The 21690-nt window shown below is 39.2% G+C and overlaps 1 protein-coding gene across 3 annotated transcripts in view; it reads left to right on the top strand.

Annotated features, from left to right (window-relative positions):
• UACA (uveal autoantigen with coiled-coil domains and ankyrin repeats) overlaps window positions 1-16422 on the top strand; it is a 96236-nt gene extending 79814 nt beyond the window's left edge. For 2 of the 3 annotated variants that reach the window (XM_045899770.3, XM_045899771.3), the window contains exons 14-19: window positions 1793-1829; window positions 2710-2762; window positions 4738-7476; window positions 9613-9765; window positions 11631-11696; window positions 15180-16422. In XM_045899770.3, the coding sequence (XP_045755726.2) occupies window positions 1793-1829; window positions 2710-2762; window positions 4738-7476; window positions 9613-9765; window positions 11631-11696; window positions 15180-15251 (3120 nt within the window). In that variant the 3' untranslated portion in view covers window positions 15252-16422. The remainder of the gene's footprint in view (window positions 1-1792; window positions 1830-2709; window positions 2763-4737; window positions 7477-9612; window positions 9766-11630; window positions 11697-15179) is intronic. The other variant, XM_045899772.3, reaches the window with a different exon arrangement.
• Window positions 16423-21690: the final 5268 nt, after the last annotated feature.

Here is a 21690-nt window from a genome sequence, read left to right on the forward strand (position 1 = left end):
CATAGTAATTTGACAACTCTGTACATTACGCTGTGCTCACCACCTGTCACCATACAACGCTACTACGATACTTTTGACTGTATTCCCTATACTGTACCTTTTATCCCCATGACTTACTCATTCCATAACTAGAAGCTTGTATCTCCCACTCTTCTTCATCTGTTTTGCCCATTCTCCTACCTCCTCTCCTCTGGCAACCATAAGATTGTTCTCTGTATTTTTGGGTCTGTTTCTGCTTTTTGTTTGTTCATTTGTTTTGTTTTGGGATTTCACATAGGGGTGAAGTCATACAGTATTTGTCTTTGTCTGATTTACTTCACTTAACATAATACCCTGAGGTCCATCCATGTTTTGCAAATGGCAAGATCTCATCCTTTCTTATGGCTAATATTCCTTTGTGTGTGTGTGTATATATACCACGTCTTCTTTATTCGTTCATCTATTGATGGACACTTGGGTTGCTCCCATATCTTGGCTATTGTAAATAATGCTGCTATAAACAGAGGGGTGTCTATATCTTTTCAAATTAGTGTTTTTGTTTTCTTTGGGTAAATTACCCAGTAGTGGAGTTACTGGATCATATGGTATTTCTAAATTTTTCAAGGATCCTCCATACTGTCTTCCACAGTGGCTGCACCAATTTACATTCCTACCAATAGTGCACAGGGTTCCTTTTTCTCCACATCCTCACCAACACTTGTTTTTTCTTGTCTTTTTGATACTAGCCATAATGACAGGTGTGAGGTGATATTTCATAGTGATTTCAGTCGCATTTCCCTGATGATTAGTGATATTGAGTGTCTTTTCATGGCAATTTATTTTTGCTTTTGTTCCCTTTGCTGGAAGAGATATATCTAGAAAAGTATTTCTATGGCCCATGCTGAAGAGATTATGGCCTGTTTTTTTCCCTACCAGTTTTACGGTTTCACATGTCACATTCAGTTCTGAGTTTATTTTATTTTATTTTTTTAACTTTAACTTTTTTTATTTTTTTAATTTTTTAAATTATTTTATTTTATGTTTTATGTTATGTTATTTTATGTTATTTATGGTGTAAGAAAGTGGTCCAGTTTCATTCTTTTGCATTTAGCTGTCCAGTTATCCCAACATGATTTGTTGAAGAGAGACTGTCTTTTCTCCTTGCCTCCTTAGTCATAAGTTAATTAACTGTATAAGCATGGGCTTATTTCTGGGCTCTCTGTTCTGTTCTATTGATCTGTGCGTCTGTTTTTCTGCCATTACTATACTGTTTAGATTACTACAGCTTTGTAGTATATCTTGAAATCTGGGATTGGGATACCTCCAGGTTTGTTGTTCTTTCTCAAGATTGCTTGGGCTATTTGGGATCTTTGTGGTTCCACTCAAATTTACTATTATTTGTTCTAGTTCTGTGAAAAATGCTGCTGGTATTTTGATAGGGATTGCATTTGATAGGGAAGGCATTTTCTTCCTTTTGAGGTAAAGAAGCCGCAGAAAGAGTGTGTATTGAGAGTTGTTTCAGTTCATTTGGGGCTCACTTTTTTTTTTTTTTTTCCTTCTTTTAAGCAGCAAAGTTTTTCCTTGAGACCCTTGGCTGCTTTTATTAAAATGCTTAGTGAAGTAGTTTATTCTCAACTGGTCTCTCCAGTTGTCACTAGTGCTGTGTCTTTTTGTGGTTTTAAGTAGAGTCATACTCAGGAGAAACGAATGTTGAAAATGTGGTTTTAACGATTGGATCATTTAGAGCTAAAATAGATACAGAATTTAACAAAATGAGGCAATATTCGTCATAAATTTCTGCTTCTGATTTCAGAGCGATCATTTAGGATCAGGAAGTCATTTCAGTAACCGTAAGTACAAAAGCATAGATTATCATTACGGTTCACCCAGTTCAAACAAAGAAGAATGTTTATACCTCCTTATTTTATCTAACTGTATATGACATTCTTGCCGCTCAGCTTCAGCACTTGTTTGTTACACCTCAACACATGGAAGTAGGAAGAGGTGAAGATGCCAGTGTGGCCTCTAACATAAAATCTGGGAATGCTGAGGCTCTGATTTTCCCTAGCCACCTGTATTTTTAAGCTGTATCTTGTATGAGTTACCAAACTTGCCTTGTTGTAGGAGACATTTATCTTGTGCTATTTGGAGCTCATTTTTTATGAAAAGAAACATAACGTGGTTTTCTGATTTGGAGAAATCTGTGGGTATAGTCTCCATGCGGGGAGGCATTTTAAAATCAGAAGTTACATAAATACTTACTAAAGACTATGTCATTAATATTAACTTTTGTGTGTTATTTGCTAGTTCTAAATAATTCCTCTAGAAAATCCTTTTTTTTTTTTTTTGCTTCCCAGGAAATGTTAAATTATCCTCGAGCTCAGTACAATAGTAGTATTTATCCCATAAATTGTAAAGAACACCATTTTTATTTTGACTGATTGTAAGATACATATTTTATAATAATCATGTAGCTTATGTAGTCTAACAGTCTTATATATTTCTAAAAATCAACTTAGTATCAGTTCAGAAGAATGTAGATACTTCCCTTAAGTATGTAGAAATAATAAAGAAAAACAGGGATATTTTAGAACAAGGATAGTTTTATGTTGTAACTCATGCTTTTGTTTTGTTTGAGTAATAGAGGAGAGATAATAACACCAAATCAATTCTTAGCCTACTTTGGTATGGATATTTAAGTTAAGATATCATTTATTTGGATTTATGTAGGAAAAGAAGATATGCTTCTCAAACAGGGTCAAATGTACATGGCAGATTCACAGGTAAATCTGGATTTTAATTAAAAATTTATTAAAAATATTTGTACCTTTTTAAAAAGAGGAAAACAGCATTGTATATTTATCAGTACATATACATTGAATAAGGTTTTCATTATCAAAGAAAAGTTATTGGTGTTCTGAGTTTAATAAAAGCAGATATTACTGTTTCTGGTGCCCTCTAGAGTGTTTTTGATGACAGTAGCTTAAATAAGAAATTTGGATTACAGTTTCATTACCTTTGATAATCCTGTAGTTATTAACAGCGTTTGGTCAACTCTTCATATTTGCCCATATAGAGGGGAAGACAGGTTTATGAATAATTCAGAAGTAATTTTTTTGGCTTTGAAGTATATTTTTCCTTATATTCAAATATCTATTCTATGTGTTGGAAATTCACCTCAAAATAAGGAAAGCTTCTAAGAGGTAGTGTTGTCTGATTTTCTCGTTGATCTGCTTCTCACCTTTACTTTCCAGTAGATAGAAGTTTGCATTTTTGGCACCTCCCATGGACTGAAGTGTTAAATATTTGGACTTTTAAAGGCTTTTTTTACATTCTGTCATTTATGGGCAGAATGAGTTAGGCTTTGTGATGTCTCTAGATCACTTTAAGCTGGAGGGACTCCTGAGTAGCTCAGTCAGTTAAGCATCTGCCTTGAGCCCAGATCATGATCCCAGGGTCCTGGGATCGAGCCCTGCATTGGGCTCCCTGCTCTGCGGAGAGCCTGCTTCTTCCTCTCCCTCTGCCTGCCTCTCCCCCTGCTTGTGCTCTCTCTCTCTGTCAAATAAATAAAATATTAAAAAAAAGATCACTTTAAGCTGGAAACTTCTAAGATTCTAAGTTGAGAAAATGGATATCATCTGAAAAGTATTTAAGATTAGATAAATATTTGATTATAATAAAACAAGTCTGGAAATTGTAAAGATGTGTAAGTGGTAAATTATCGCAGTTTTAGTCTAAAGATCATTGGTAAATTGAAAGATAATTTAGAAGCAGAGTGAGGCTGGGAAATTATTCCATGTTGTTAATTTTCTTCTTCTTGATCCTGGGGAAGGCAGTATAGATTTAACTGAACAACAGTAAGACCTGTCTATTAAAATAGTGGAATATATGCACAGCACATAGCTTTTATCAGTGAGTTAGTACCTGTAAAGAGCCTTACTGTAATAGGCTGTATGGGAAAAAATAAAATAATTGAATTTAGTCTTTCGTGGTTATATGTTCTGTTTATGAACTATTTTTTGAAGAGTTTAATTATACTTCTTTTTTATGTCAACTCTTAGTGGAGGGAATAAGATGTCAGTCAAATTTTGTACTAAGATCATATGGTAAGTTCTAGTTCATCCTACTTGAGGGAAGAAAACTTGTTTCATTTTTGTGAGTTAACTAATATTCTCTTGACAACTCATACTAGCCGTGCTTATTTTGGTGGTATTTTTATAATTTAAAGACCATTACATTGGAGTTAATGAGGATATTCAGAGATTATATATCTTATTAGAAGTTACATAAGGTATCATTCTGTGAAATAATTTGCAGATTTAAAATTGCAATACTTGTTTTGATTCGAGGGTTCTGATGACTTCAGAATTGGAAGTTCTAAGCGCATTATGTGCCATAAAGCGTAGAAATAATAAATGTGTTTTGATACAGTTGGTATCTTTTGTGGGTAGTTATTGTGAATGGGGAAAGGAACAGGAAGTAGTCCCCAGAGGCCACAACTATTTTCCTTCTTTGTTCTGCCAGAAATACACTTAAAGTGAACAGACTCTCTAAGTATCACTGCTTGAGAGCATATGAAGGGAATTATACCCAGAATGGTTTTTCTTACCTCAAAAATCACTACTGTATTTTTCCAATATGCTAGTCTGAAAACCCCTTGACTGCTGATGACGTGGCAACTTTATATGTTTGGCAAATAAGTCAATGTCTTCCTTAGGCTTTTGTGATTAGTATCTTTTTTTTTGTTTCTCTTTTCAGTGTACTTCCCCAGGGGTACCAGCCCACATGCAGAGCAGGTCTATGTTAAGACCACTGGAACTGTCATTAACCAATCAGACCTCATATTCCGAAAATGACATTTTAAAGAAAGAGTTAGAAGCAATGAGAACTTTCTGTGAATCGGCAAAACAAGACCGCCTCAAGCTCCAGAACGAGCTGGCACACAAGGTGGCCGAGTGCAAAGCTTTAGCGCTAGAATGTGAACGGATCAAGGAGGATTCCGACGAGCAGATAAAGCAGTTAGAAGATGCACTGAAGGATGTGCAGAAGAGAATGTATGAGTCCGAAGGTAAAGTAAAACAAATGCAGACACACTTTCTTGCCCTTAAAGAGCACCTGACAAGTGAAGCAGCCACAGGGAGCCACAGACTGATGGAGGAGCTAAAGGACCAGCTGAAGGACATGAAGTCGAAATACGAGGGCGCGTCAGCCGAAGTGGGAAAATTGCGAAACCAAATCAAACAAAATGAGCTGTTAGTAGAACAGTTTAGGAGGGATGAAGGCAAGCTGGTGGAAGACCATAAGCAATTGCAGAAGGAACTGAGTACGTGTGAAATGGAGCGAGACAAGAAAGGAAGGAGGGTCGCTGAGGTGGAAGGCCAGGTAAAAGAACTCTTAGCAAAGTTGGCCCTTTCGGTTCCGACAGAAAAATTTGAGAGCATGAAGAGCTTTTTATCAAGCGAAGTAAACGAGAAGGTGAAAAAAGTAGGAGAGACGGAAAGAGAGTATGAAAAATCACTTACTGAAATCAGACAGTTAAAGAGAGAGCTTGAAAATTGTAAGGCCAAACTGGCTCAGCACGTCAAGCCAGAGGAGCATGAGCGGCTCAAAAGCAGACTGGAGCAGAGAGCAGGAGAATTCTCAAAGAAGGTCACCGAACTCACGTCGAAAAATCAGACATTGCAGAGGGATGTTGAAAAGGTTTATCTGGATAATAAGCTCCTCAGCCAGCAAGTACAGAACTTAACAAGTGAAATGAAAAATCATTATGTTCCCCTACAAGTCAGTGAAGAAATGAAAAAGTCACATGATGTCACCGTTGATGAGCTGAAGAAACAGCTTTTAGATGTAACACAAAAATACGCAGACAAGAAGCTGGAAATGGAGAAATTGCTGATGGAAAATGACAGTTTAAGTAAGAATGTTAGCCACCTGGAAACTGTGTTCGTGCCCCCCGAGAAACATCAGAAAGAGGTCACGGCTCTGAAATCCAGTGTCGCTGACCTCAAACGACAGCTGTCTGAACTGAATAAGAAGTGTGGCGAAGACCGAGAGAACATAAATGCACTCCTGTCTGAAAACACTAACTTGAAAAAGACCCTGAGTACCCAGTATGTGCCGGCTAAAACCCACGAAGAGGTGAAAACCGAATTGAATGGTGCACTGGATAAGGCGCACAGAGAATTACTAGATGTGAAGAAAAAATTCGAAGATCTCAATCAGGAATTTGTAAAAACAAAAGGTGAGAATGAAATCCTCAGAAGAAACCTGGAAAACACTCGGAGCCAAATAAAAGCTGAGTACATCAGCCTCCAAGAACATGAGGAGAAGATGAGTGTCATCAACCAGAGTATGAAGAGGGTACAGGATAACAGTGTGGAAATACTGGCTAACTACAGAAAGGGGCAAGAGGAGATTGTGACACTGCATGCCGAAATTGAAGCCCAAAAGAAGGAACTTGACACGATACAGGAATGCATTAAGCTCAAATATGCTCCAATCGTCAGCTTCGAAGAGTGTGAGAGAAAATTTAAAGTAACAGAGAAAGAACTAAAAGAACAGTTAGCAGAGCAGACGCAAAGATACCATGTCAGGGAAGAAGAGGCCAAGAAGTACAAGCAAGAGAATGACAAGTTGAAGAAGGAGATTTGCACTCTTCAGAAGGATTTAAAGGATAAGAATGTTCTTGTGGAGAACTCTCATGACACGGAGAGAGCACTAAACAGGAAAACAGAAGAGCTAAACAAACAGTTGAAAGACCTGTTACAGAAATACACGGAGGTGAAGACTGAGAAGGAAAAGCTGGTTGACGAAAATGCCAGACAGACTTCTGAGCTTCGCGCAGCCCAGACCCTTCTGCAAAAGCAGCATGTTCCATTGGAACAGGTGGAGGCCCTGAAAAAATCTCTTAACAGCACCATTGAGCATCTAAAGGAGGAACTGAAGAATAAGCAGAGGTGTTATGAGAAAGAGCAACAGACAGTGGCCAAAGTGCATCAGATGTTGGAGAACCAAAAGAACTCTTCGATGCCCCTGGCAGAGCATTTGCAGATTAAGGAAGCATTCGAGAAGGAATTGGGCATCATAAAGGCCAGCCTGAGGGAAAAGGAAGAAGAAAGCCAAAACAAAACCGAAGAGGTCTCCAAACTCCAGTCTGAGGTTCAGAACACTAAACAAGCATTAAAAAAGCTGGAGACAAGAGAGGTGGTTGATCTGTCTAAGTATAAAGCAACAAAAAGTGATTTGGAGACCCAGATTTCCAACCTAAATGAGAAAATGGCCAATTTGAATAGAAAGTATGAAGAAGCCTGTGAGGAGGCGCTACATGCCCAAAAGAAGCAACTTTCTGCCAAAGATGAGAAGGAATTACTACATTTCAGCATTGAGCAAGAAATCAAGGATCAGCAGGAGCGGTGTGATAAGTCCTTAACAACAATCACAGAGTTACAGAAAAGAATCCAGGAATCGGCCAAACAAATTGAAGCAAAAGATAATAAGGTAGGCACCGAGTAGTCTGCATGGCTTGGTGTTGGCTGCCCCAGAGCAGAGCTGCCGGAGTGGGACAGGGCCCTTTACAACAGCATGCCACAGGACAGGGTTACAAAAGCATTAACTACGTGACCATTAAATGCCACCTTTCCAGTTAGACTACTGGTGTGCAAAGCAATTCAGGATTGAAAAAAAAGTAAAGTCATACAGACAAAAGCCTTTCTCGTTGGGTTTCCTCAACTGGGATAGCCAAGAACTGAGGAAAGATGGGGAGACTCAAGGTTCACTTGCCTCCTAAGGGAATGGTCATTCCAGTGGGTTGTAGGGTACTGGAAGGGTGATGAGAGAGAGGAGGAAGAAAGCTATTTCGGGGCTGCAAGAAATGAAGGACACGAGGGAGCACCCCAGACTTGATCTTGGCACTCACCCATGCCAGTAACCGAGCCCTCCCAATTCCTTGTATACCCTGTCCTATCTTTCCACAGACTGGTCTCCTCGCCTGGAATGCCGTGCCCCTCCTGCCTCTTAAGTCCTGTACATTCCTTCATGCCCACTTCAACACGTGTCCTCCTTCCTGAAGCCTTCACCGTCCAATCTAGCCTCTAGTAAACTGTTCCTCTCCCAAAATGCATGTTTTCTGTTAGTGCTGCCATTCATTTCAGATGCCTAGATTACTGTCTCAGAGTTATGTGGTTGATCTTCTCAACCAGCGTGTAAGGTCAGGTTTGTAACTTACCTTTTCTTCTTACTCATTCTCATGATACAATTTACAGAATAGGTGCCCAAAAATATTTTTGAAACTGGTAGTTGGCATAAAGTGTGTACTATGAAGATGAGAAATCAGAAAGGTTGGGTGCATTTTTATCAGTTCAATAAATAGTTATTAAAAGCCTTCTGTATGCCAGGTGCTGTGGTCCGTTCTGGGGGTACAGTGACACTTAAGAGCAGACACATCCCTAGCCCTCCTCAGTGGAGGAGTGCAAGTACTAACCTGACCCATCTGCTCATATGGCCCAGAATTTAAATGCTCTCTGCTTGTTCCGAAGGTTGTTATGAATATAATAGTGTATAATTACAATAGCAAGTTATTACTAGCTGCTTAAAATTGTTGCCACTTATTGAGCATATACTACATACCAGGCATGTATTTATGATTGCATTTGATTTTCTTTTCTTTTCTTTTTTTTTTTTTTTTTGCGAGAGAGAGAATGAGAGAGAGCACGAGAGGGAGGAGGGTCAGAGGGAGAAGCAGACTCCCTGCCGAGCAGGGAGCCCGATGCGGGACTCGATCCCGGGACTCCAGGATCATGACCTGAGCCGAAGGCAGTCGCTTAACCAACTGAGCCACCCAGGCGCCCTGCATTTGATTTTCTTAACTATGAAAGAACTTCCCCCTTTCACTGAGAAAGGAACTAAAGCTCAGAAAAGGAAAGGAAATTAACCAAGCTCACACAGCTAATAAATAACAGATCAGGCTGATTTTAAATAAAGCCTTTGCTCTCTCCACTAGTCTGAACAGCCTCCTGATTTTTTTTTTTCCCTCTTTAAGACAAAGTAGTCTAAAATCATACCTTCTTTTTTTTCAAACACATTTTTTTAATTATTCTTATGTTCAGTTAGTCAGCATATAGTACATCATTAGTTTTTGATGTAGTGTTCAACGATTTCATTAGTTGCGTATAACACTCAGTGCTCATCACATCACACAGTCTTGACAAGAACCAGGCACATAAGTTAATGCTAGACTTACGTGAGCCATGCTCTCTTTTCAAACTTTGTTGGAGGCAATGCCCCATAAGTTCCTATGTTTCGAATGACCTGGAAGAAAATCTGTAGACTTTCTTAAGTACTTAAATATTATCTAAGAAGAAAAAGACTGAGGTCACACTCCAATCTTAGGATATGTATGTATTCTCAATTTGGTAATGCTTTTGTAAGGCATTTACTGAGAGGAATTTAATAGAAGAACTTACATATTGTATATACTGCTGTTGATCATAATCTTGACAATACTCATTCCTCAATTTTCTGGCCTATAAAGATAAATTGTGTGCCTCAAGGAGTGATTTTTGTGTAAAGGTGTTCATGAGAATCGAATCAGTGCATAAGACAGGTTTATCCCATACTTTTTTCTTTCTTTATTAGATAACGGAACTGCTTAATGACGTGGAAAGACTCAAGCAGGCACTCAGCGGCCTTTCGCAGCTCACGTCCCCGAGCGGGAGTCCTGGCAAGAGGCAGAGCCAGCTGGTCGACACCCTGCAGCAGCAAGTGAAGTCCCTGCAGCAGCAGCTGGCTGTGAGTAGCCAGCCCTCGGAGCCTTCGTGCCCATGTGTGCGGGTTCACGTAGTTGGTAAAAGCTTATTTAGAAATCACATTAATCTGTGGCTGCGCTCAGGTCCAGGAAGGTAACCATTTTTGCCCAAAGTTACTCTACTCGTGGTGTGTTGGGTGCCTACAATATGCCAGGCATGGCCCTGAACACTTTGCTTACTTTGACCTTGATCTTCATCACGGCCCTACAAGGTTTTATTCCCCCTATTTAATTCTTAAGGAAACAAAGATGAAAATACTTGAGGCCTAGGGACATGCAGCTAGAATTTAATCCTGGGACTGGCTGACTCCAAATCTGGTATCTTTCTAACTCTCTCAAATATTGGTCCACTCAACTTTTAAAGGAGGTGTTCTTTTTTTTTTTTTTTAGAAATACATATTTTATACTTACAAATAAAGGTAGGCATCCCTCTGGTTTTATACCTCATGTATTAAAAGAAAACATCTGGAAATATATATATTCGTATATAGGTAGCCTATATGCATATATGTGTCTCCTTTCTATTTGAAAGAAAGCAACTGGATTGAGAAACTGAAGACGGGAGCTCAGTTCTAAACTCCTCCACTTAAAAGCGAGTGACACAGAACATTCCCCTTAATCCTTGGCCTCCTTCCCTGTAAAGTAGGCTAGTAAGAACAAATTACTTATTTGTTTGCTTTTTTAATCAGATGAGGTAATATAACATGCATGGAAATGCTAAGGAAAACATATCCTGCTCAAATGTAAATTGTTGCTAATAATTTCCAATTTTAGATGAATTGGTTAGGAGTTGTTTTTGAATAGAAGAAAGCTATTTTTTAAGGGTTCATTTTATTAACACCCCTGGCCTACAAATTAATGATGACAAATTACTGATTTGGATCTTATCAAAAGGATGTGGTAGTCCCTTCAATAATTGGAAATATTGGTTTATTATTTATTATGTTCATGACACTGTGCTAAACACTGTCAGGGAGAGAGAGAGTACACAGTTTTTTGTCCCAGGGAGTTCTGGGTAGGTAGAGAGGCAAAATACGATCCACGAAAAGTAAAGTAACAAGACCAAAAATACCAAATATAGAATTGAGAATAAGATCCCAGATTCTAAGTGATTATGAATTCACAGGAAGGAAGGATCACTGGTGTGGTGGGAGCTAGTTAGAGAGGAAGGAAACAGCTGGCCTGGACCTGTAAGGTAGATGGTGTTTTGGTAGGTGAATGGAGCACAGAGAATCTTTCAGGCAAGGGAAATCGTAGGGAGGAAGGGGTGGAGTGGAATGCAAGAGGCATGCCCACGGGGCAGTGAGAGGCTGACCAGCTTGGCTGGTCGCGGGAGCTGTATTTGTGGCGAAACTGCCAAGCCTGTTGAGAAGCAAGTGCATGAGTCTGGATTCTCTTTTATATGGAATGAAGTTTCTCCTGAGGTTTTTGAGCCAAAAGTGGTATGAGCAAAGAGAAGCATAAGAGGAGATAAAATCTGGAGGCAGGGAGGCAAGATGAGAAGCTTTTGCAATAATCCACAGTAGAAGTTGATAAGTGTCTGGATGATCTCGTGGCATTAGATGTGAACTGAGGCAGTAATTTCATGGTACCTAGGACAGTGGCATTGCTTTCACTAGGAATGTTCCCACACGTTGATTAGGAAAGTTTATACTACTGTTACGCTTTGAAGTTTTGCATCTGGTGAGTCCAAGGTGGTTTGTTATGAGGTGTGGCAGGAGCATAACATGGTGGGAGCACAATACTGTTGTGTAGCATCACGCCTGAAGGTGGCATTATCACAAGCCTCCATGTGTTTGAAAACGTGAATGCTGATTCTCTGATCTGTCCGTCTTTTCCACATTTCTAGGATGCTGACAGACAGCACCAAGAGGTGATTGCAATTTATCGGACACATCTTCTTAGTGCTGCACAGGTAAAAAAAAAACAAACTCTTCCTCCTTTGGAAAAGATTTCATTTTATTCTTTTTATTTCTAAGAACCCTTTCAATTTTATTTTTTAAAAATTCCAGTATAGTTAACATACAGTTCTGTATTAGTTTCAGATGTACAATACGGTGATTCAACACTTCCATACATCACCCGGTCCTCAACACAGCTGCACTCTTTAATCCCCAATTTAGAGAAGACCATTTATTAGTTTCAAGTAAATTTATGTGAAAGTCATGGATGTGTAAAGTAGTTGTATCCCATATGCTTATTTAAAAATAATTGTGTTTCTTTTAATCATGGCTTGTGTATCTCCCAGAGAAATTTACAAAGCTATATGGTAACACAACATCTTAAATTTAGTGTTCTCTCCATCTGCTTGTCACTCATTTTATAGACAGTTTGGCAACATATGATGGCAGCGCATGTTAATGGTACTGCTAGCTGGAGATAATGCCTTGACATCCATACCTGGCTGTCAGCTAAAGAGAGTGGAGAGGACTTTACTGTTTCTCAGGAGTATTTCTTGAAATGTAGGAAATACTATAAAAGTGCAAAAATGACAAGGGGTGCACAAAATTGTAAGAGTGTAAAAAAAAAAATTGGTTCTGTTAGATTATCAATAATATTTATTTATTGAGGCTTAAGCTCAGTGAAGCATAAGATTAAGAATTCCCTTCTTTGGGGGTATAATGAGAAAGCTTTCTTTAGAAAAATAAGAAAATGTTTAGCATATGAAGAATACTTAATGCTCTGTAGAAACCCTATGATCAGCTTCTCCAAAATTCTCAGAATAGATTTTTCAGGAAGATGTATTAAAAGAGACAATGTTAGAATGGCAGGTGAGATATAACAGGACTTGTTTAGGATTTGAAGTGTCAGCCCACACTGTTTTTGTTTTGTTTTGTTTTTAAAAGGTGTTGAGATGAGAGAAAGCTTCCAAGAAGGTCATTTTTTAATAAAAGGAACTAGGTAAAATAATAAAAAGGAAGAAGGTTTACAGTGTCAAATTCTTAAAAGTCAAAAAGCCTTCCTTTTCTATAGGAGATGCAGGAGAAACAAATGGAAAAGAATGAATGGTATGATTGGCTACTTTCTTTTGAGGAACTAGAAGATGAGCTGGGATTTGAAAGTACAGTTGACCCTTGAACAGTGAGAGGCAGGGGTGCAGACCCTGCATGGTTGAAAAATCTGCGTATAACTTTTGATTCCCCCAAAAACTTGACTACTAATAGTCTATTGTTCACTGGAAGCCTCACCAGTAATATAAGTAGTCAGTTAACACATATTTGGTATGTTATATTTATTAAATATTTATTATATATTGTATTCTTACAAAAAGTCAGAGAAAAGAAAATGTTATTAAGAAAATCGTAAGAGAGGGGCACCTGGGTGGCTCAGTTGGTTAAGCGACTGCCTTCAGCTCAAGTCATGATCCTGGAGTCCTGGGATCGAGTCCCACATCGGGCTCCCTGCTCAGCGAGGAGTCTGCTTCTCCCTCTGACCCTCTTTCCTCTCGTGCTATCTCTCATTCTCTCTCACTCAAATAAATAAATGAAATCTTAAAAAAAAAAAAAAAGAAAATTGTAAGAGAAAATACATGTATAGTACCATATGGTATTAATAAAAAAAAAAGAAATCTGTGTCTATGTGGACCCATGGTTTGAACTCCTGTTGTTCAAGGGTCAACTTACTGCAGTTGTTAGAGAAGACAATTGATGGACAGCAGAATAGGAACTTTAGGAGGAAAATGGTAGAAAAGTGTAGAAGATGTGTGTTAGAGAGGATGAGGAACTCATTCAGGTCTGATATTGGCCAGAGGAGGAAGAGCATGCTCTCGCCGGAAGACACTGCAAACTAACGAGCCTTTCAACGTTGTCTAATGTATGCTTCCAAAAGTTGAAATTCTACTGACTCCTAATGAAACATAACAAAAACAACTGGCATCTGAAATAGTCTTGCCTTCTGGCATCATAAAGTTAACTAAGAAATTCAGTTTAGTCAACTATGGCTAATGTTTGAAATTTAATCATCCTGCTGTTATAGAAACAGATTTTGGAAGCATAACTTTTTATATTAATAGGAAGTGTTATGCTGGCTGAAACCTATTCAAGTGTTCAAGCAAAGAAAAAGGGGAAGAGGGTGTTGTAAGCCTACCATATTGACTCGCATTTAATCAACCTCTTGCCATCTTTTTAAGTTCAAAGTGTTTCTTCCTAAATATAAATGGCTAACATTCATATAAAAAGATCTCAACCTCATTGGTAATGGGTAAATGCAAATAAACAAGGAGGTACCATTTTTCACCTATGGGATTGGCAAATATTAAACAAGACGATAGTCTGTAGTGTTGGCCAAGGTGTCTGGGAAATCGGCATTTATACCCGGTTGGTGGCAGTGCAAATCGTTACAATGCCGGTAGAGGGAAGTTTTGTAGTGCTTAGCAAAATTAGCAATTGAGCCTGCTTTTGACCCGGCAATTTCTTCTCGAGGAATCTGCCCATAATGGGCGACACTGGGGCGCCTGGGTGGCTCAGTCATTAAGCGTCTGCCTTCGGCTCAGGTCATGATCCCAGGGTCCTGGGATTGAGCCCCGCATCGGGCTCCCTGCTCGGCGGGAAGCCTGCTTCTCCCTCTCCCACTCCCCCTGCTTGTGTTCCCTCTCTCACTGTGTCTCTCTCTGTGAAATAAAAAAAAAAAAAAAAAAGATGGGCGACACCTTAAATGGCCATCATTGGGGGAACGAGTAAAGAAACGATGATATATCCGTACACTGGAATATTATCCAATAACGTAAAATAATTAGGGATACAGGGGCGCCTGGGTGGCTCAGTTGGTTAAGCCACTGCCTTCAGCTCAGGTCATGATCCTGGAGTCCTGGGATCGAGTCCCGCATCGGGCTCCCTGCTCAGCGGGGAGCCTGCTTCGCCCTCTGACCCTCCCCCTTCTCATGCTCTCTCTCTCAAATAAATAAATAAAAAATCTTTAAAAAAAAAAATTAGGGATACAGCTGGGGAAAGACTTTGCGACATTAGGTGAAAGGGCAAGTTGCAAAATCGTACATGTGATCCTACTTAGGATAAGAATATAAGTATGGGGTCTTTTTCATTGATTACTTTTCTAATTACAAAAACATTTCTCAGCAGGAGCAGGAAATAAAACAGCTTTGTAGCTGACTTTGCTTATCTATAACTCATGCTGCCCCTATTATCTGAGCCGTTATGAAAAGAGAAAAGGAGAGGCATTTGTCCATCCGTCTTCTGATAATAAGTGTTGAGAGCAGCTGGTCTGTACTACTTTGAAGCTGACTTTCTTTCCAGTAAATCCTTTAGAATAGCACCGCGATGATGAGGCTTTAGCATTTGGTGAATCACAACCACTTAGGCCCTGTTTCCAAGCCTCGGCCTTTCGAATTCTTGTGTAAATGAAGATGACATAAAATGTTTCTGCCTTTCTTCTTTCTCTCAAGGGTCACATGGACGAAGACGTGCAGGCGGCCTTACTCCAGATCATACAGATGCGGCAGGGGCTTGTGTGCTAACAGCAGTCCTGATCAGCCGGGCTGTGCTTTAGCTGTGGTGCTCAGCATTACCTGTGCAACCCCATGGCCTTCCCGGGCCGCCTTGTGCTAGGATAATTGAAATAAAATATATTTTGTTTCATCAGCAAGTTTTTTTTTTAATTAGATGGGTATGTTACTGAGTTTTTCCTTATCAGTTCAAATCTTATATTCGATCTATGTTAATTTTACAGTTAGGCAAACAACCTAACACTGTCTCGGATGGGCTACGTATATTTAAGCTGTTGAGTCCCTAATAAAACATAAGCCACCTTCGTAGGTCCATACGAAGAAGGGTTAGGCTGAAATAATTTTTAAAGATTTCTTTCAGGGAAATTAATTTGGTAAGTGGATCAAAAGATCTTTCAGGTCTTCAGTTGAGCCATGAGACCAAATGTGATTTTAAGGAATGCATCATAACTTGGCTGGCCGAGTTGCATTTTTATTGAAGTAACTTCATGAGTGCCTTTGACTTCTTTTAGAGGTACAGATTTTTTTCTTCTTACACTAGTAACTTTTATGCCCCTTTCAGTACATTTCTTTTCATAAAGTGGTGTGCAGTGCTAAATTACATTTAGATTAAAAACAGGCAAGGGTAGAATGTATTAGGAATTTATTTTAAAATGGTCTCATAATATCTACAGCAGTATCTTAATTTTCACTTGTGGTGATTTCTCTCGTCATAGTATTTAGAGAACTATGATAAATGGTATGCTAGATTTTTCAAAGTGTCAAAAATTTTAGGCTTTTTAAAGCAATTACTTTTACATTTGCTACTATAGTAATCAAACATTCATTATACATACATCCTCCAAATGCTTTGTACTTATTTATAGGAAAATTGCACTGATAAAATTAATAATGTGAAATGCAGTTTTCATGCAAAATTAGAGAACTGATTTTAGAAAACACATTTTTCAGGTTTTAGATGAAAGTACAATAATAGAGTAAACTGTAAGAATGTAGATCACAAGGAAATAATAAAATTGACCATGTATTAGTACTGTATTGTAACCAACCATTTTTATTAACTACATCTCATTAAGGAGAGGTTATATGTTTTGCTATTTTTATTAATATTTCGTTTACCATTCAGATCGAAGATTACTAATTTGACTGTTAGCAAATAAACTGAACAAATGAATCCTTTCAACCAAGTTTTCTTTTAATTGCAAAATGTGCCTTAGCAATAATCTTTGAACATCGTGAGCCAGATTTCTTTTCTTTTTTTTTTTTATGCCCAACTTGGGGCTTGAACTCACGACCCTGAGATCAAGAGTCACATGCTGCACCGACTGTGCCAGCCAGGTGCCCCCGAACCAGATTTTTTGGTTCCAATTTTATATAATAACAAGGACAAAGAGCCATCAAAATAGCTTCTCCCACCAGAAACCATCACATTTCTTCAGTATAGAAACAACAGTGAAAAGTCAGAATTGGATTTATTTTTAATTCTTTAGATAGTTTACATGAGCAGTATTTGGATTCTTTAATTTGTATATTTACTGTTGTCCTTTGGCATGACTTCTGTTTCATGAGTTTTATTTAGGTCTTCTTTGAAGCTCTATAGCAGAGAACATTCTTTACTGAATAGTCACATTTCAGTGTTGTATTTTCCTTAATAGAAGTGGGAGGGGAGCCTCATGTGTACTTTATTTTGTCTTCAATCACCAATAAAATGTGGAATATCGTTTTGAACATCCTCGTAAAAGATTTACAAGGTCATTTATGCCATGTGCTACTTTTGAGAATTTGGTGTTGAGCACGAAGGGGTCCAACGTACAGATGATGTTGCCCATTTTCAGTCTGCCACATAGAGTCGGGGAGCAAGTGACCTCCTTGAATTAATCCCATTGTCTCTTTCACCCACCTTTTGATATCAAAGGCAGAGATTGCATTTATGACACTGAAGGCTAAAGCTTCTTAGATAGTAAACAAGTGGAATATACAAGAGTGGGTGATGCTGGTCTCTCTGCTGTTCTTTGTTCAGAAAAACAAGGACATCTGCAGGAAGATCAGCTGTGTCAGAGATGGGAGTGCTCTCTAAAAGAATCACCAGATTTCTTTTGGTGTGCGTTCCTTAGTTGAAAGCTCTATTACTCTCCCACTGTTTCATTTCATTCTTACCATTCCTGCTTTGTTGGGAAAGCTCATTCTTTTTGCCAGAGGGTCCATGTTATAAAGAACTATGAAAATTGAATATTCATTCAACGAACATCTTAAACTTTAATATTATAGTGACTTTATTCACTAGCTATACCTGCGCTGTTCTATAACTCCGGATGAATGTAGCTTAATCTTTCTGGTGGCTTGCTTTTTATTTCAACCTTTGCTCTTGACCCTAGCCAAATATTCCGTGGTTTAAAACTCTCTTATGTGTCGGATCTTTGCTGCTTTAGGAATCTTGCTGCTTCAGAACACGAGTGCTTTTCCCCCCAGTGTTACCAGCTTTCCTAAAAACTGTTCTACACATGCTTCTTACCTACCTGAAGGGTTCCTGTTCTTGGTTTACTCGTTTCAAAGTAGAAAAGGGTTTCAAGTTCATTTTTGGTGCCCATGATGACGAGGTGTCTCGGTGCCTGCTCACATAAAGCTAAACCTCAGGTGCCAGTGGCCAGAAGCTTCTCTTGACCACAGTAGAAGAACTCCTTACTGCCTCTTCATTCTCTTCATCACTGGACTTTGCAGCCTCACGTGATCTTCTTTCTTCTTGCGAGTTCTGTGCATCGAAGTAATGGCAGTACCTTTGGCACCAAAATAAGGATGGAAAGAGACTTGCCTGTGATGAGCATGCAAAAATATGGTGGCACACGCCTGCCAGAGAAGCAAGAGCCTGGGCCTCGCTCCTGGCTGCTACATGTTGTGAGTGATATTCAGCAATGACTGTTTCAGAAAGGAGGGGGAAAAATGGCACCGTAAAATATATGATATACAAAATACAACATGGAAAACGGGCATCTCCACTCCCTTTCATTAGTGATCTCCCCAACTAAACTGGATCCGAGACTTTGTTGTTAGAAGTTCTTTCCCAGTTCTGGGCCTTGGCTACTTGAACAAGACTGCCTAGATCAGATCTCTCCGGGTAAATAGTAACCTGCATCTTAGCACGGCTTCTGTTTCTGGCCACATATAAGGGGCCTCTGCCTCACAAGAGTTGTGATGGTAAGAGGTTTAAAAAAAAACCCAGAAGCTGCAGCAGTGGTGGCATTCCAGGGAAGCTCCCTGGGCACCGAGAGCCCTTGTGGTGAGCATAATTGGTCATGTGGCATGACTTATGCATTAGAGGGCATGTTCATTATTTATGCCCGCATGAACAAACATCGGTGATGAATAGATACAATCAAAAAGGGAAGGTTACAAAAATGTCATATGTAAATGAGAAAGAGCCAAGACTTGTGAGGATTGCTTCCCCAGTAGTTGTGTGTGTGTGTGTGTGTGTGTGTTTGTGCACCTATATACATACTTATGTTCTACTCCATGATATAGTAGAAGAGATGTCAATAAAAATAATGCCCATTATAATTGATATTTGGCATCAAATTGTTGTACTGAATGGGCCTGATTTTTATATTTTAAACAGCTTTGCAATTTGTTTTTTAAGATAGCAGTCTTGGGAATATTCTGAATTCAGGAAAGAGTTTAGAGGTTATTGCCTTCTTAATAATTTAGAGTTTCTATTGCCCTGCCAAGTCAGAAGATTAACATTTAATAGAAAAAAATTACATATCTATAATTCAGTCACAGCTATTCGATCAGATGGATTTTACATTAGGTGACAAAGATGTCGAGCATTTAAGGATCATTAAGCTACAGGACTCTCTTATTGGGTTCTGAGGCCTCTGAGTCCAGGTCCTGCTGCAAAGAGTATTTGTTTCATCTATACAGAACACATTAAGGATGGGGAAAGGGCATACATTTTAAAAGAAAATAAGCCATGAAAAAAGTGATTTTCCACATTGTGAACAGCTACTATATAGATTCAGTCTGATTTTAAACTAATTAGTTTTGTTCCTCATTAAGTGGCTTTCTTAGAGGCTACAAGAAGATGGCGAAGGCCACTTTAAAAGTGGGACTTGCAGGAAGTCCAACTACCTGGCCACCCTCTCTCGGTATTTCACTTTGAGAAACTATGTTTCCAGTAGTTTGCAGGTCGCTCTAGATCGTAAAGATTTAAGTTCGAAAATGCCTTCTCTGGGTGGTCCATGAAAGGAAAAAAAAAAAAAGTTACTTCTAATAAGTCTTTACTTTTTTTTAGTGATGCCCAAATTATCAAAGAGGGGATCGACTCTTGAGACCCACTGGCCTATGGGGAGAAAGTCTGCACCATCCTTTTGATTAAGTGCTTGTAACACAGTTCCCATTATGGCAATTAAAACATGACAAGCAGTATCTTAAGCATTATAAACGTTCCTTACTCTTCTTGCCATTCCCACCTCCAAAACCCCAGGAAGAGTATAAAAGCAAATAGATGTAGGGAGGATGTAGGGATGGAGTTCATATCATTTGTAACTTTTCCCCCTTGCAATGTCCAAACAAATGGTGTGATTTTTCTTTCTTGCTATTCTAGGCTTTTTTTTTAATTGCCTCAGACTAAAGTGGCGCCTTATGGGCTGCTTCAGAAATTGTCTTCAGGATTTAAAAATGAAGCCGATTCATATTCAGAGTCTTCCTGCTAAAATCTGTTAAGCCAAAATAAAAAGGACTGCTACTTAGATTTCTGTTTTCCTCATCCTTGCTGCAAACATTGTGTCACAGGAGCTGTGCGTTCCCATTTATGCACAATTAAAAACTCTTCTCTATACAAATGGGGAGGGCTGAACCATCATGGCAGGGCTGCCAGCACCAGTCCTGAGGACTGAAGTGGGCGCGCCTCCATCGAATAAAGGGGAGCTGCTCTCTTGAGCTTGGAGGCTTTTTTTTTTTTTTAAGTGAATTGTTCCAGTTGGCCTTAATCCCTAAGCAATATGGCTCCTTGAAAACCATCTTTATTCATTCACACCAATTGACACTTTAAGAAATTCCTCCAGCTACTGTTCATCTAGGTCTAAATATATCTGTTAGAGTTGAATGCGTTTAAGCGGATTTGCAATCTGTGATTATCCAAAATACTATTCATTGTCAATATTTTTGGTGTGCCATAGCCAATCTTGTTATTATAATGTACATAAGTACTTAACGGCGGCAGAGCCCAAATACATCACAGCGATCGGGATAACCTGAACGGGGGCTTTTCTCCGACGCCTCGCTACTGTTTTGGAACAGCTTGTGTGGTTCTGAGCATCGGAAAGAACTCCTTAATAAGCTCTTGCTCCCCTTCCAGACCCTTTTGAGTAATCTCGCCCTCATGTTCTAAGTAGAGAGCAGTTACCAGGACGACAGAGAATTTGAGCAAGATTTAATTGTGATCTGATGTCTAACCAGAATAAAGAGCTGGTGCCTTGAATTTACATTCGAGGTTCCCAAGCAAATGTCAATATGCATATTTATTATTTTTGCCCTGCCTCATTACAAAAAGAAAATTAAGGTGGCTTGCACTGTTTTCCTTAATATGGGAGAGGAGAAGGGGGATGGTAAATACCAAAAGGAGAGGAAAAATAAGCAGTAGCTTGGGACCCAGAAAACATGTCAGAGACACCAAAACATACCACTCTCTTCTCTGGAGCTGGCCTCAATGTGGTTCAACTTAAGCCGGTGCAAGGACTGAGCACCACGTACGTGAGGCCCAGCATCCGTTACAAAGAGCGCGGTTGGCCCTGGTTCTCAAGCTGGTCCTGCACAGCCAGTGGTGTTCATCTCAAACTGGGGTGTAAGCTCCCTGTGGGGCACGCTCAGTGGGATGGACAGTGTGCCTTACTAAGTGCTTCCATCAGCCTGGATGGTAAGAAACGGAAGCTAGTTTGGGATAACCTTTTTAGTTTGGAATAATTTATAGCCCATGAGATGACTGAGTCAGCAATAATGGCCCACATTTGGGGTCCCTTTAAGTCCATGAAGAAGAAGATTTTTTTCCTCTCGTCTTATTCTTGATCCCCAGATGTTTCCAGCAAATTCCTAAAGTAGAGGTGTGTCTGGTATTTTTTTTGCTTTCCTTTCTGCTCCCTCTGCATTCATTACTGTGTCCTTTTAGGCCCCCTCTGTTCTTACCACACCCTGGATCCTCCTTTGTCACCCCCTCATCCAGGCCTGCCTGCTGCTTGCGTGTTCCTGTTTCCCTTCATCTCCCCCTCGTTCCAAGATAGGAAAGAGGGCCGTTATTTGAGGCAGGTATTAAAAAACAGTATGACCAAATTGATTCACACATTGTACATTATTGATAACCGGCCAACTATTATAAATGAATTTTTACTTTAAAAAAGCATGCTTAGCTCCCAGTAATGTACTAATTAGAGAATCTTAGGGGAATAATAAAATTAAGGGGAAA

The sequence above is a fragment of the Mirounga angustirostris genome, unplaced genomic scaffold (assembly GCF_029215605.1).
Source record: "Mirounga angustirostris isolate CCGP_5_RB_7025 unplaced genomic scaffold, mMirAng1.0.hap1 SCAF_9, whole genome shotgun sequence".
Classification (NCBI taxonomy): Eukaryota; Metazoa; Chordata; class Mammalia; order Carnivora; family Phocidae; genus Mirounga; species Mirounga angustirostris.